Below are 17,836 nucleotides of genomic sequence, written 5' to 3'. Positions count from 1 at the left end.
ATTGCTCATAGTAACTAAAGCTTTCAAGATGGCGTCTTTTTATTTACATCGAGAGAAGGAAACGTTTTGAACCTTGAAGATCAGCAGCAGTTAAATGAAATAGAATGCCAGTCAGGAAGAAGAAGTCAGGGAAAAGGAAAAAGTGAGCGTTGTTGTTATATGTTTATGTCGTTAGATCATAACAAACTAGTCACCAAATTGTACTTACAACACAGTAAACACATCATACATACAAACAAATTTAACGCCTACTTTGTTAAACTTCAAAATTGATCATAGTCAAATGTTCATGTATGTTCATGATAACCCATTAAAGGGCGGCAGTCGTCGTGTCGCGTCCTGTTCGATATGGGACTCATAGCGGCGTACACAACGCGTGTAAGGTACATTGTTTGTTTACATTAAATTCGAACACGCGCTGCGCGACAACTACCCTTTAACATCAACAAATTAAATCATAGACAGTATGTAGTAATACTATACTGTCTATGATTAAACATCCTTATGTATTTGTGGATATATAGTTAACCATACTGTATGCATTTTCTATAGTCTGACCTCATGATTCCCTCAACTTCAAACCAGAATTTCGTAACTGAAAAATAAATATAATCATGTCTGTTCAAAGAAGTATTTGCCTTAATTGGCGCATGGAGTTATGTTTAGGGTTTAGATTTATACACCGTCCCTCAACTATATTATACTGTATACCTACGTACCCTGTTTAAAAGAATGACAAATAAAATTTGTAAAAAAAAATACCAGCTTTGAACTTTGAAGAATATGAGTTGCTCTCAGGCTTTCATATTTCGTCAAAGCCTTACCTATATTTTATGGATATCTGCAGAATAAATCAAGACCAAAGAAAGCTTAAAAGATTAACTCCCGTCACTGTGTACCAAAGGTATATTGGAGGCATGAAGTTAGCACACATGCTTCTATTAGAGCAAAAACAGCATTTAAAAATATAACTGCAAGCAATGATAGGGGGGGGGGGGTCCAAATAATTAATATGCATAAATATTAATCCAATACTTATCAGGTCTGTGCATTGTCTTATGACATCTATGTACCAAGTTTCATTGTAATGTGATGATTAGTACTTGCCCAAAATTGACTAATCATTATGTAAATTAGGTAATTATTATGCACAGATTTCTACCCAAAACTAATGATTTGCGCATTGTCCCAGAGCACCTATGTACCAAGTTTTATCCAAATCCAATGAGTGGTTCTTTAGATATCTGGGGAACAGTCATGGAACAGCTTAAAATCAGCTAATTATCATGCAAATTAGATAATTAATAAGCATGGATTTTAACCAAAACCTAATCAAATCTGTGCATTAGCCCAGATCATCTATGCATCAAATTTCATCAAAAACAAACATATGGTTCTTTAGATATTACTGGAACAGACCATGGAGGTAAAAAAAGAAGGATCACTGACGCCTATTGTTTCCTTTGTGTATTATGATAGTTGGAAACAATGCGCTGTCCATTTTCCTGTTATCTGCATAATCCCTTAATGGGGATTACGTGATTCAGAGTCTTCCAACAAACTTCGACAATCATCCGAATGAACTGCGCATGCGCAGAACCAGAGAAACAAACATGGCTTCGGGCGTAACACGAGTTGTCTGATTACTGTAAAATACTGGAATTAATTTTCACTTAAAAAGATATTTTGGGTGTTTTGTATGGAATTTATGTTCATTGATTTTTGACAAGTTGAATGTAAAATATAGGAAAAAATGTATATTCACTGGATTTTATTTTCACTGAATCATTCCTTCAGCGAAAATAAATTCCAAGCAAAAATAAAATATTCTACAGTACACAACATTCTTGTAACAAGTGTGACACTTTTAATTGATTTGATTTTGTTAAATCTTTCCAGAAAGTCTGCAAGCCCTGCAAGACCTAAGTCTGGAGTTAAAGATGCAGGCTCAAAGACAGGAAAAAAACGAAAGAAGTCTGCTAAAAAGAAGTTAACAAAAGCAGAGAAGGCTGCTGTAAGTTGTAATCAGCTAGTGTACATGTTCCTTTACACTGGTGTGAATTTAAGTTAAAACCGTCTTGAAAGTGTGGGGTTGGGTGGGTTTAAAAAGCACTGATGTAACTAAAACCCTTATGCCTACAGTTAAACAGATGTGAACACACATCGCCATTTCTTGGCAACTATATGGGTTAACTTTGTAAGTGAATTGGGGCTCTATACTGTATTTGAGCACCACATCGTCACAACTGATATATTGACGTTTAACTTATTTCACAGTATGTGATGAATTTTCAAGCAGTTTAGTTTGTGATATGAACCTGCATATGTTGTAAGAAGTGTCTATACAAATGAAGATGTTTGAAGAGTTCAGCCATTGTCACGTGATATCTTTTGATATTTATTCCCCGTTCGGTCTTGAAACAGAGATTTATGGGTGTACACATCTCTATCTTAGACATATCTTAAACACACATACATCCCATATATTGAGATACACAAGCACGTTCATTTGTTTCATGATTCAATTTAAAATGGCCAAATAGCCATTTTATGCTTAAAATTCATCAAAATTTAGCATTTCTGCCATTCTGGAACTGGATATTGGTCTTGTATGAATGACTTTTGTTCAAACTTGGTACATACATTGGTCATGATGTGACCTAAATGCATGTCATTTTATTATTTCAGATCAGATTGAAAATGACCTAATGATAAATCATTTTGTTAGAATGAACACTATTCAAGAGCCATTATTTCTGACATGCTATGACCGATCATCTTCAGATTTGATCTATCCTCATTAATTTGTTTGATGATCTGATTCAAATTAATTAAGTATTAAAAAAGTATAAAAAAAGGCATTTCTGCTATTTCGTAATCAGATCTTGGTTATGCATGTACAGCTATTGTTCATCTTGGTACATACATTGAATATTTTGTAAATCTGATTCATAACTAAATTATACTTGACGTCATTTGTCAGTTTTGTTTACTATTGTACTAAAGAGGACTCTGTCATGGCCTTATTTTTACTTAAACTCATGAATTCTGTTCTGAATAGTATATTTTGTGTTTATGTAAATGAGCATAATACTACTAACATCATTCTACATTTATTTCCTGATTTTTGGTTTGACACAGAGTAATTCATTGAATTGTAGGCTTGTTCAACCTTGTGACATTTCCAAGAGGTTTACTATAAGTGTGGGTGTTACCACACACCATGGCTCCTCGTGCAATTACCTATACTAATCTTATTTTACAATTTTGTCCTCAGGAAAAGTTACAGAAGTCTGTGAACCGCTTTATCGATGACTTGGACCGACATAATAACTTCATAGCCCGTATGGATAAGTGGATTCTGGAGAATGCAGATAAAGCAATTGAAATGTTCCGTAGTTATAATGATGTAGAGACGGTGACGTACGAAGAATTCAAAGGAGGTCTGTAAATTCTGCATATGTCCATATGTTTGTGATCATTTTGCTCAGTAACCTACATTGCGTCTTGAAAATTCAAGCATAGTATGAAGTGACTAAACTTGCCCAGAAACATACCAAAAAAACCTGTCCCAATTATAGTAACTTGAAGGAAGTTTTGAGGCGACAATGTCCAAGCAATTAAAAATGTTGTAGATGTCAACAACATGAAATAATTGCGATGATACTGCATAGGGGAGATCTATGCGATCACATACTATCTGATTGCATACTTTTCATAAATTTGTAATAACGTTATTATTACACATCTTTGCGAACTAATCACTTGATATAGAAAGTCCAGAGCAGAACAAAATGGTGAAAATTATTAGAACTTTCTTGATATGAACTATTTGTTTACAAGTATTTCCGCCATCTTGAAATAGAGCGCAAGTTTGCTATATTTGGAATGTGCATGTCTTAATAATAAAATGCAGATACCCAATGCAATACTGCAAAATTACTTACTTTCTCAAAAAAAATTGATTATGGAGTATCCTGCACCCTAATGAATATGAGGTTATTACGAGGATACCTCAAAGTATGCATGAAGACAGTACAGCAGTAGTATCGATCAATGCGAAACGGAGGTCGATGCGAAGGTGTACTGTCTATTATACATCTTTTCCTTCCAAGGATACATCATGGGAATGCCAAAATCAAAAAAGTTTAGAACAGAATCAGCGAACTTCTTTGTGTGGAGTTTGGTCAAACCCTGATGGCAACCATGTTTGTTTTTATTATTATAGGGCGCTTACGCGCATAATCATTCCATATTTGGAATTCGCATTTCCTAATATGGTAGGATGAAAATACCCCGTAAAATATTGCAAAATTATGGTATGCTGTAACTTATGGCATTACGGTGACAGATGTATAATAATATATGTTATCCAGCCATATGTTCCTTGTGGTTTGGGCTGCCATCTATTTTTTGCATATACCAGTACATATATATTTATAGGAGCTTCAGAACTGTCACCTGTTTTTTTTTTTGCGTTCTGTAAATCAACAACAGCATATGTTTACTTTACTATACTTTCTTCTAGGTATGTTTGACTTGAATGCACCTTGTAATAATTTAGAACTTCAGATCTTGGCGTTGAGGCTTGATAGACGTAAAACTGGGAATATTGATTATTTAGAACTTAAGAAAGGACTGCGGTTCTATAGGTAATTGTTTACATAATTTTGCATTCCAGTTCATGTAATTGTGCCGCTATTGTGAGTGCTATGTGGTGTATGTATCCCTGCATGGATTGATTTATAGCACAGTGACTGATTTGGTGGCTGGTTTATGCCCCCACAGAATACACTAATATTGAGATTATTTTCCATTGTAACCAATCCTTCTGGCCATGTGTTTATTTCTGTATCTCCATTTATTTTTTATTTTTTTTTTGTATGCATCTTTAGTAATCACCACAATTTGTTTTTGACTCCCATGTGCGAAGCACAAAATGGGAGTCTTTGCAGTTAGTGTGTCTGTATGTGTGTGTGTATGTGTGTATGTGTGTATGTGTGTATGTGTGTATGTGTGTATGTGTGTGTGTGTGTATGTGTGTCCGACTGTTCCACTGCTATCTCAAGAACCATACATCGGTTTTTGATGAAACTTGGTGCATAGATGCTCTGGGCCAATGCGCAGATTTGATTAGGTTTTGGTAAAAATCCATGCTCGTTAATTACCTAATTTGCATGATAATTAGCTAATTTTTAGCTGTTCTATGACTGTTCCACTGATATCTAAAGAACCACTCATTGGATTTTGATGAAACTTGGTACATAGATGCTCTGAACATATGCGCAGATTTGATTAATTTTTGGTAAAAATCCGTGCATATTAATTACCTAATTTGCATGATATTTAGCTATTTTTTAGTGGTTCCATGACTGTTCCACTGATATCTAAACAACCACTCATTGGATTTTGATGAAACTTGGTACATAGATGCTCTGAACTAATGCTAGGTTTTGATTAGTTTTTGGTAATAATCCGTGGATACTAATTACCTAATTTGCATAATGATTAGTCAATTTTCGGTTTTTCCACTGATATCTCAAGTACTAATCATCACATTTCAATGAAACTTGGTACATAGATGTCATACGACACTGCACAGACCTGATAGTTTTTATGGTAATATCAGTACATATTAATTACCTAATTTGCATAATTAATTAATTTTCAGCATTTGATATAAGTAGTTAGCATTACATTTCAATGAAACTTGGTAGTTACATACTCAAGGACTATGCAGAGATTGATTGTTTTCGATAAATATTTGTGCATATTAATCACCTAATTTGCATAATTAGTTAATTTTCAGCTTTTCCACGGGTATCTCAAGTACTAATCATCGCATTTCAATGAAACTTGGTACATAGATCCTTTAGGACTATGCAGAGACCTGATTAGTTTTAGGGTAAATAATTGTGCATATTAATTACCTAATTTGCATAATTAATTTTCAGCTTTTCTACTGATATCTAAAGTACTAATCATCACATTTCAATGAATCTAGAATTATGCAGACCCAATTAGTTTCCGGTAAATATTTGTGCATATTAATCACCTAATTTGCATAATTAACCAACTTTCACACTGATATCTCAGGTACTATACATCACATATCAATGAATGTACATGGATGCTGTAGGACAATAGACAGACCTGAATAATTGTGGGTTAAAATCTGTACATATTAATTACCTAATTTGCATAATTAACCAATTTTAAGCTTTCACACTGATATCTAAAGTACCGTAAAAACTCCAAAATTTCGACCGGTTTTAAATAATTGGTGTTAGATATGTGACGTGTTTTTAGAGTCAAAATTAAGGTGCATTTTCGGACGGTCGAATTTTTCAGAATAGAAATCAACAAATGAAAAAATGGGGTTGATAGACAGTGTGCTTCATTAGTTTTTTAAAAATGCAATGTCCGTCAATTGACGTAAACTTCCTCATGTTTCACGGTAAAAGCAAAGGTCGTGGCCGAGTTGTAACTCAAAATCTAAACAAAGTCATCAATCAGTGAGTATTATGACAAGCAAAACAAAACATCAAGACGCGGAGAAGAGGTCAGCACAAAACTAATAGGTCAAAAGACAAAGCTGTCTCGCACTACCTAGAAAAACTTGCGAATGTTCGAAGTACAGGTACCCATTGGACGAAAGATGCATGGAAGTTTAGCAAACTATCTCCCCGACCCAGTGCAATGTATCCGGTTAGAATCAAAGCTCACGTGTCCCTTATTTGAGGGACCAAATTCTGCCGTAAATTTGCCCTTGGATTAAAAAATAAAATGGGATTTAAGAAAATAAAATGGGACTTTTAAGGTGTATTTTGGCGTCATTTTTCGGACATTTCAATCAATCCTGCCGGCTAAAATAGAGTCTAAGTTTTACCGTAGTCATTGACGTTTGTCTATTCAAGAGTACACGTGTATGATTTTTATCGTGACTAGCGTGAGCGGGTAAGCTTCCTTTCGAGAATGAGCTGTTATCACTGTGAACAATGTTAAATTATTCTTCAGATGACCAGTTTATTTTTTAAAAACAACTAATTTTTTTATTTAAAAAAAATCATGCCGTTTTCGCATCAAAATCCAAGCCAAAACATCGTACTACAACACCAATCTCTTCCGCATTGCGTTCAATAACATTAACATATTTAAATAAGCTATGGTAATTTGAACACGTTGGCATCATCCAGCTTTTTGATTGGTTAATTAGCGATTTGACCTATTTGACCTAAGAGAACATGGCGGATATCCTACAGCATCAAACGTTTATACAAGACCGGAATCATTCGCTTACGATGAAACTAAGTTGACTTTTATTTGTATTTCATAACCATTCAACAAATTTATTTTGTGTACATTATTATAATCACTACTGAGTACAGTAATAATCAACAATTCAGAAACGCAGCATGCCGAGATTTTTGTGTTCGTTTTTATTTCAAACTTCGTTTATTTAGAATATATTTTCGTTACCAATAAAATAAAAATCTCTCAGTCAATAAGAAACCCGGATTCATGCCTTCGAGGAAGGTCCCGTTTGAACGCTCACATCGTTTTTTTTTTCGTTTGTGGGAAAACTAAAACTGGTCGCAATTTTCGAATAAGAATGAGTCGGCAATTTTTATTGGAATCGAAAATTTGGAGGTAAATAAAACACCGAAACCCGGCAAATAAATAGGCGATCGAATTTTTAGAGGGGTCGAAATTTTGGAGTTTTCACGGTGCTAATTATTCCATTTCAATGAAACTTAGTATAAAGATGCTCTAGGACAATGTACAAACCTAATTAGTTTGGGGTAAAAATCTGTTCATATTAATTCCCTAATAAGCATAATAATTCATAATTTTTTGGTTCTAATCACATTTCAATTAAACTTGGAGACATAGATTTTCTGTTACATTGCGCAGACCTCATTAGTTTTACACTCAAATCTGGTCATATTAATTTTCTGATTTGCATAATTAGTTTTCAGCTAAGTAATTTCGAATTATATTTAATGTGTCTCCAATACTCTCAGCACATGGGAGTTCTTTCTAAGCTTTCTTTGATTTCTTATGCGTATTATTAGTAATAACCATAAACAAATTCTATATATATATTTACTTTAAAGCAGAAATACACGAAATACCAGTAATATAAATTGAGCTGACTATATATATATACAACAGAGAGGCTCTCAAAATAATTTGATTAATATTTATTTATGTACATTCTTTTTAACAACTAGTATAACACGTTTTGCTACATGTATAACTCAATGTAAAAATATTTACAAGAATGCAATATTTAAATTATTTTATATAAGGTATATTGTACGAGTAATTCACACACTTGTCAGCAATTCTAAACTTAGAGCGTTGCTAAATGTCGAAGTTTTGAATTTCAGATATGAGTGAAAATGATATCTTTCCTCTGACAGTATGCTGTAAAACAATGTAGACAATCTAAATATCATATAGAGCTAGAACATGCAGCTACACAATGTACATGTGGGCGGGGGTCTTGTTAAAAAATATTTCAGGACGCTATTGCCACAAATATATCACGATATTTAAACAATCTGAATATAATCTAGAGCTCGAACAGGACGGGTGTTTGTTAAAACATTTTATTTAATATATAGAGGGGATTATAACAGCACAGATTAAATGCCTCTATTGTTTTGATTAACGTTCCTCAACATAAACATCTAGTATTTTGGGAAAGTAAGCAAATGCTCTATCTCATGTTTCTCTCAGCTTCTAAATACGGCCATAGTTTGTAATTGATAGATCGTCTAAATAGCAAACTAAATAGTGGCACCCGAGAAATGATAATTTAAAAGTCACAAGACACTGATTCTCAATAGCATTGTAGTTTATAAAATAGTTTGTCTAAATAGCTAGCCGAATAGCGATGTAGTTTTTAATTTAGATCATCTAAATAGCGACAATTGCGTCGTTTCTAAATAGTGTTTTAATTTATAATTTAGACCGGTTTCTAAATCGTAATCTAGAACATGTAAATTTAGAAATAGATTTAAACATTTCTAATTTAGCGTTCTAAATTTGAATCTTAAATTTGAATCCATTAAAAATTGGATATTACCCAATCCATGCCACTTTTTTGACATTTCTATTTTCGGATTCAAAATGACCCAAATTTGACTATATACTGTAGAATACTTTATTTTCGCTTGGCATTTATTTTCGCTATTTTCGCTGAAGGGATGTTTCCGTGAAAATAAAATCCAGCGAATATACTTTTTTTCCTATATTTTACATTAAACTCATCAAAAATCAGTGAAAATAAATTCCACACAAAACACCCAAAAAGCCTTTTCAGCGAAAATTAATTCCAGCTAAAATAAAGTATTTCACAGTAATTATAAAACTTGAATATGTTGTGATTATGTGAATGCGTAGACCACGGTAATCCTGTGTAAACTACGTTTTGACAATGACCTGTTAATGAAAGTGAAATGTAGTGAATACTTCATGCCATATTCAGTTTACCTAACAAAAATTGCTAGTAAGGAGTTTTTGAAAAAAATCATGCCGTTCAATTCAACGAAATCAGTTCCAACAGATTGTACTGCAACATCGATAATTTTATTTTACCCAGAAATCGTAATATCCCCCTCAATCTGTCATTAGGTGAGATAAAATTTTCATTTGCTCACTTTTCCGGGGGGGGGGGGGGGGGGGGGGGTGATCGGGTAATAGTGGCACTATGTATGCTATTTAAAGCACATACATGTATAAACCAAACGTTGCATTAATCATACGGCTTAGTCTTTTCCACGAAACGAAACAAAACAAAATCCTAACTCTAATCCTAACCTTAAATTTTGAATGACTTCAAACATTGCTACGTCGCAGAAATAAATTTGTCGAGAATATTTAGTTTCCGCCTCTTTTCAGCTACGCCTACCTTGCAGCTCAATTCATTTGTGCTGACATGACGTGACAGCCTTTTTGTAATTGTTGAACACTGATGGCGCTATTCATTTTGTGTTTCACGGTATGAAATTTTCTCAGATATTATTAGGCCAATGAAAAAAAAATGCTAGTTTGTGTTAGGGTTTTGTTTGGTTTCGATTCATGGAAAAGACTGAATCATTGAAATATTTGTTAGTATAATTGTAAAACACACTTCTGTCATTTAAGCACAATGCACAGTGTTACTAAATAGAACAAATTCAGTGAACCTGGTAAAGGTTTTTAATTGGTCATATTTACTGCAATTTACTCTCAGCACAACAAGAGTATTCTCTTCATCCTTATAAATGTTTACAAATTTCACAATTTAAAGTGAAATGATAGTTTTCTATTGGCTGATTTAATAATATTGGGATGTTTTCATATAACGTTGTTGTGTACTATTTGATTGGCTGGTTGGATTCAACTGCTATTGAATTTTATAAACATTTATAAAAATGATAGGGATGTCTTTGTTGCACCAAGCACAATGTGAAATGAACTCATTGATCTGTCATTGTTGTAGAGATGATGAGACTGATGATGATGGTGAGGATGAAGATGAAGAAGAAGAGGAGGAAGGAGAAGAGGTTGCGGAGAAAAAAGATATAGATGAAAAGGAAGAACAAAATCAAGAAGGAGAAGAAACGCTTGCATTGGAAAAAGCCAAGCAACTTATTCTCTTTGGAAGCGCTCCCACTGAAGGTTCTGAAGAACAATCTGAAGCGGACAAGGGTGAAACAATTAAATTGGAAATCACACGAGAAGAATTGGAAAAGTGTTCATGTTGTAAGCTCAGTCTGTGGCAACCTTACAGAATTATGGCTCCAAAGTAAGTCATAATTAAAGTATAAACATATTACATGTAACTTAAAGGGTGGTGGTTGTCACGCAGCCCATGTTCAAATTTCAAAATGGATTCAAAATGTATTTTACATACGTTGTGTACATCACTATGAGCCCCATATCGAACAGGACGTGGCGTGACAACCACCACCCTGTAATGGAGATGTAAAATACAAATACAAGTTGAATTTTAGTTGTACCCCAAAAGGACAATACAGGTGATCTGCCTGTGAGTTAAACACACAAAGCGTAATACTGAGGAGTTGAATGGTAGCTGCACCCAGAAAGGGTAATACTGGAGAGTTGAATGTTATCCATACCCAGATAGGGTAATACTGCATAGTAGAAAGTTAGCTCCACCTAGAAAGGACAATATTGGTTGTTTGTGTTGATGACACAAATGTTGGACCCAGAAAGTAAATTGTCATGGTGGAATGGTGGTATGAACATTTAATAATTGTTTTTATTTCCTCCTTGCACAGGTACGTTCTTCTTGAATTACGTCTAATAACTTTTGACAATGTGAGATCATATCCCGGACACTTTAAAAAGCTGGTACACTCTCATCTCACCATTTACGGGATTATGCAAATAATCTATGAAGAAACTGCAACAGAATCATCCAAATTGAAAATATTTCAAGACAAAACTCGAAACACAGAGGCTTTGCTGATGCCAGATGTGACCTTGGAGGAAATCGGTGCGAAGGGTGGTGTCTATCAAGATCCGGAACCGATGGTTTTGTATTATGATTACACAACTGAATTTCATGACTGCCCTCTATTAATGTCTGATTATTACTTCGTTTAATTTACTAGTATTCTATAATTTTGATGAATATTTTTGTCATTTTTGGTAAAAAGCGATATTTTTGACTTCTTGTTAAAAACCGCAGGTCCAATTGCTCTGATACTATACATATTGTTCATTTTCTAATGATATCTTCAGTTCTTTAATTGAAATGTGCATTTCTAAGAGCGGAGCTATATCAGCCAACAGGCTGTTTGTTGTAAATATTTGTACATTCAGACATGTGCTTTTCTACTCCTAATTGATTTATTTCTGTATGTGTACTTCTATTGGTGAGCCACTGATTTAAAAAGGTTTCAACAAATAAATAAATAAATTGACAACATTATGACGTGATTATATGTTGAATAATTATATTTTCCTGGGGGTGGGATACTCAAAAAATTATATGTGAGATGCTGTGATGACTATTGTTGTCAGACTTGATGATGGTGTCCAAAATGGTATTGGTGAATCTTTCAAGTTGTGTTGGTCATTACCAATTTGACCTTGTCCGTATCGTCGTGGATGAAGGTCATGGTATATTAGGAAAAAATGTCTGTCTGACTCCATCATAAAACCCTTTCTTGTGGTTACAATAACTCAAATAATTTTTATCAAATTTCTCTCAAACTTGGATATTATATTAACCAGTTTGGAAATTTTTGGCAAGTTTAAAGGGTGATAGTTGTCGCGAGGTTGCAAAGGTAGCGACTTTGACTGTTGTGCAGTTCAACGAGTATAAACTGAGACGCTACCATGCTTTAATTAAATTAAGTATTTTTTAGGTGTTGGAGGGTATCGAAGGAGTCATCGGCGGTAATTAGTGGAAGTTGTGCCCAGGTCAAACTTCATACTTGTGATATCTATTAAAAGAGCGCATTGGATTGTGGGAAAATCAATGTACAAATGTCACAATGACCACCGTCCTTTAGTTTTGGTACAGGTCCTATGCATATTAATAATCGAGATGGTTGTTAAATTTCAACTAAAATTGTCTTCTTCTTGTGGTTACAGCAACTCAAAACAATTTTTATCTGATCTTCTTCAAATTTGGGATTCTTATCAATCACTATGAAAAGTCAACTGAGTTTAATTTTGGTGCAAATAGAAAATGCAATTTTTAAGATATAAGGTGATATTTGAATAATATAAAATATTTTTTTAGAAATAGAAATACCATAAGTGGTCAAAATAGTTGCAGCATGCCTGGATAGTATTTTATTGTATAAGGTACTTCACTGTAATATTATTTATACATGTTGGGAACTTTACAATTCATACTAGATTATTCTATAAGGGACATTTACATTAATACAGTACATGTAAGTATTAATGGAGAAACATAGTATTGTTCTTGCAAAATTTTTCTTAGATATGTTGCAGTACTATTATGTTTTAGGAACTTTTATATAAGTATTGATATATTATTCCATGCGAGACAATGAGATTAATACAATACATGTAGTATAATTTGAGGAACATGAATATTAATAAATTTTATGTAACTATGACAATTTGTAGCCACAAAGTTATCTGTAAGCATTAGAACATATTCAACCTAAGAAATTAAGTTAAAAAATTATCACACGCTTTTAGTTCAAAGTTCAACATAATTATTGAGTTTGACATATGTCAACTTTTTTTTACCCAATACGAAATATTGTTTTTTTCTTTCAGTTTTGGCGTTGTTAGTATCACGAAATAACATCTTATGTTCTAAATAAGATAAATTTTCATGAAAAATTCACTTATTTTGACTATTTTAGTGTAGTGGTACTGTGTATCTAACTAAATTGGGTTATCAACATTGATTTTATTATCAGATACAATAAACCCACGGGAATGTATTCTTCGCTCATTACTTGTCAAATTGACCCGAACGTAAAACCATATTTCACGTGAAAAAGAGGTAAACTGTCTGGAATAACTGTTTGTTTTGTTAGATTTCTGTTTGGCGTAATTGTTAAACATGGTATCATATATAATATTAAATTGAACAACTTTACTGGAAGGTGTTTAGTGGATCGATCAACATTCTTTTGAATAAAAAAGGAAGGTAAGATCCATAATGTTAATACCCCCTGAACAAACAATCTAAATAGCTGGCTAAACATAAGGATATTCTACAAACAACACCAAAATAACTTGCTGAACCAATCAACGCCGTTCTGTACACATACAGTAGTGGGGTATATTTAGATAGGTGTTTTTTTATTTTAACAATATCCATAATATAGTGTTCATGATAAAGAAATTACAAAAAGTAAAATGAAGCAAAGCATTATACTTGCCAGATAACTGCCTTCATTTACAATTCTAATTAAGTATTTCATTGCAGTATATTATAGTTTGGATGTATTTGAAGACTGAATTTTAGGTTCCTGCAGCTATTAAAATAGGCATTTTGTTTATGCCTAAGAACAGGCAGCGAGACAAACCATTTCACATTTTCTTCTGTTTTTTTTTTAATAACACACAGTTTTGTGTGACTTTTTCTGCTGTTACATATCACCTTGCCGAAACGTTTATAAAATGTCGTGTTCATTGATGGAAAGTCAGTTGATGAACGCCGCCGTGCGTGCACCGATCGAAGGTTCAGTAGTGAATGACTTGTTTGTTTGGTCATCTTATCATCATGCTGGACATTGCATTAAATTAATGATGTATACCTGATATACAGGATTCACCTGAACAATTGTTACATAATTCATGGAGGTAAAAAGAGAATCTCTTTTTACCTCCATGCATAATTCAACCATTAAACTACAGTGGTTTGCCTTGTGGTGCATCTTTTATTGAGCAATTGACCATTATGATGCGAACTGTGAGGGCGCACACACTATTTTACTCAGTAAGGCCAGTTTACCACTGCAGCTTGTTTAGCTATGCAATCGCAACTTCAAAATAGACGAATGAACCTTTTACGTTTATCCTGGTCATTGCCAGTGACAATACGACTAATACAAATATATATTGAATTTGCTACTGTAAATATCGTCGGTGTTACAACCAAGGCTGAAGAAATTCAGATTTCACGCAATTATATACACATCACACCACCTGGTGAACACTGCAATGGTCCAATTACATGGATCGGATACCCACCTGTGAATTAACTTATAATGAATAGATAGCATTAGAGCATATTTGTTCCCTGTGAGATCTCGCAGTATATGTGAAATCGAACGTAAAAATAGGAAAAACAAAGGTCATGGCGTCAGAAATCGCTTGAGATTCGATAAACCCGAAAGTATTTTAAAGTATGGTATCTCCACGCTCATGAAACCGCTCAATCCAGTGAGTAAGGATATCTCTCTCAACGCCGCCCTCTGGAAAATCGGAATTCCGATATTGAACTATAAAAATAATAAAGTTTAAAATCAAATCATTTGATTTTAACTCATTTCGTGAGATCTCACAGTAAAAAGCATGTAATTTGTCATACTTATAGTAGCGCGCCCTTTATATAAAAACAGCAACAGAGAATAGATCGAGTTGGCGAAGCAACCAAATGCATTACAAACTTTTTTTTTATTGTAAGGAATCCTTTAAAATATATACTGTTCATTTAACAACAATTCATAACAACAAGATACTGAGACAACAACACATAGCAAAGCGATTTTCCATGACAACTGAAAATCCATTTTGTTATTTTCAGATCATAATAGTTCACTACATTTAGCTCTATATGTTAACTTTGCCGATGGTTATTGATGACTGAAATTTCGTTCCTTATATAATGTTACATTATACATCACGCCCTCTAGTGTCGACATGTATCAATCAGTACCACGAAAGCCATTAAAAGCGCTAATTTTGTTTTGAGCTTTAGTCGCCCGTCAATAAAAAAATATATATATTGAGAGACTTTATTATATTTTAGATGATAAACGACTACACAGCCAAATACAGGTGTCGATTCACCATATAGACGACTTTCCCAGAGGTCGAATATACGGCGTTTCGCATGCGCGCGCATGCCTTCCGGGGTGTAACGTAAATTTGCACGCGTGATATTGTGCTTCTAAGTGTACCAATCAACGTCACAAAAATAAAATTCCCTTCTATCAACTATCAGTAAACTGACATGTTTGTATTTCCCGCCGTGACAAAGCAGGAGTATTTTTGCACCCCAGTCTCGCTACTTCTGGGAAAGTCGTCTATACTAGTACGTCATTTTGACGTCACAGACGCGCGTTGCCACTAGAGGGTGTGATTCATGAGAAGAGTGTATTTAAAACACAAAAAAAACAAATTTCAAATTGATAGTTTTGCTGAGGTAAAGGTCCCGTCACAGAGAACTTCACTCTGGCGGACGTCTCGAATAGAGCTTTTAGTTCAGCCTATCAAATAACTCCTAAAACCACTGCTTTTGCGAAATTGAAGAACACTTATGCGTCAAATGTGCGTATTGCTTTATATTTGCGTTGGCGTATTGGCAACGTGAGTTGTGATCCATATTATAAATTCATACGACAGTTACCTAAACCTAGTGTATACACACAGTCTAACTTTAATAAAAACGCTTCACACTGAATTTTGTATTCAATATTGGAAACTCCCATACCTATCCACGTTATTAATTGGTACGTACAAATACAGGCTGACTCCATGACGGAAATTCTTGATTATTTTTCAGTTATTTGGTAGAAATATCTGGCGAGGATATATTCCGAATGTAGTAGCTGTATCATTCATTTCAAGGTGTTACAGTAATGCAATTGACTGGAGTATCAAACTAAGGAGACAGTACATTTACCCACAAGACACTGAAGTAGCCATGTGACCTTTTGATAATTTATGACACAACTTTTATCGAACTCTACCTCCAGTACATTTGACAGCTCTTCGTCTAACGTTGCTGATGAGAACCGCCCCTGCCACCCACCACAGATGAAAACACTATCATTGATATATATATATAAGTAGCTGATATATTATCAAAAACTTTATTCATTCGCATTTTAACAATGTCATAATCACAATTTTGAACAGAAGCTGCGTAGGATACCGACTTCCGCCACCTTACCGTGGTTTAAAGAATGACGTCATGCACACTGATACCACCATATTTGGGGTATATATGTTCAAGTCCAAAGCTTGATATATAAATAATATAAAAAAAAAAAACTACAAAATAAGTATTGGGGTCAGTAAAATTACAATATGCATATATATATTTAACTGTAACGTATTTATTTAATCATTAATCTTATTCAGTCCTGGGGCAGGTTTTCTGAAACTCTCTAAATAAAAAAGTGATCAGCCCCTTTTTGCAAAAGTTTTTTTTTTTTTTTTTTTTTTTGTTTTGTTTCGGACTATGTACAAATAACTTTAAAACATTAACCAACATTTAGTGTCCGCGTGAAATATAAAAAATACTGCAAAAAATAATAAACATGCGTTAATAATTGTCTGATATATGTAAAATATACCAGATAAGCCTATACTGCGACATTGGTGAAATTATTATTCCATTAGGAAGAAATCATGGTTGTTTCTTTTATTTTCTACAAAAATATTTCCATTGATTTTCTTCGGATTTCAAGAATCAACCCATGAATAGTTTCCATTTTGAATTCTATATATAACCATGAATCAATGGAACGGGCTACTGTTATCCTAGATATGTGTGCATATACTGTAAAATACTTTATTTTCACTTGGAATTAATTTTCGCTATTTTCGCTGAAGGAATGATTCAGTAAAAATAAAATCCAGCGAATATACCTTTTTTCCTGTATTTTACATTCAACTTGTCAAAAAATCAGTGAAAATAAATTCCATACAAAACGCCCAAAAAGTCTTTTCAGTGAAAATTAATTCCAGCTAAAATAAAGTATTTTACAGTATACATCAGTACATCACAAATTACACATGTGTAATAATCACCATCGATCTTCAGCGAACGAATGATACGCAGTATGATCTTAAATCAACATTTTGGGTTTACGATAAATCATAATCCAATTCGGCCCTCAACACTTCGTATCATAAACAATTCATCGTGGTAAAAGTTACATAACAACTGCGACTCAACTGCAATTCAACGAGTGTTAACAAATAACCACGCTGCAAAGAGTCTCAATTTTATAAGACTATAATCACGTATTATAGCAACATGTATATTTCACCCAACTCTAACCTTTTTTTGTGCGTGACGTCAGCAGGACTGCGGGGATGGCAAGCGGGTATTTAAAAAGATAACTCGATTAGTCTCAGTGACACG

At 33.8% G+C, this 17,836-nt stretch overlaps 1 protein-coding gene across 1 annotated transcript; it reads left to right on the top strand.

Annotated features, from left to right (window-relative positions):
- Window positions 1-7: 7 nt before the first annotated feature.
- On the top strand, window positions 8-11,950 carry LOC100371068 (uncharacterized). The gene is made up of 6 exons (XM_002737010.4): window positions 8-142; window positions 1,900-2,014; window positions 3,278-3,443; window positions 4,529-4,652; window positions 10,493-10,798; window positions 11,295-11,950. The coding sequence occupies exons 1-6, from the start codon at window positions 105-107 to the stop codon at window positions 11,620-11,622; spliced, it is 1,077 nt and encodes a 358-aa protein (XP_002737056.1). The 5' UTR covers window positions 8-104; the 3' UTR covers window positions 11,623-11,950.
- Window positions 11,951-17,836: the final 5,886 nt, after the last annotated feature.

This window comes from Saccoglossus kowalevskii, chromosome 6 (genome assembly GCF_978046115.1).
Source record: "Saccoglossus kowalevskii chromosome 6, keSacKowa6.1, whole genome shotgun sequence".
NCBI lineage: Eukaryota > Metazoa > Hemichordata > Enteropneusta > Harrimaniidae > Saccoglossus > Saccoglossus kowalevskii.
The sequence above is the reverse complement of the archived record's forward strand: the minus strand, read 5'-3'. Positions and strand labels throughout refer to the sequence as shown.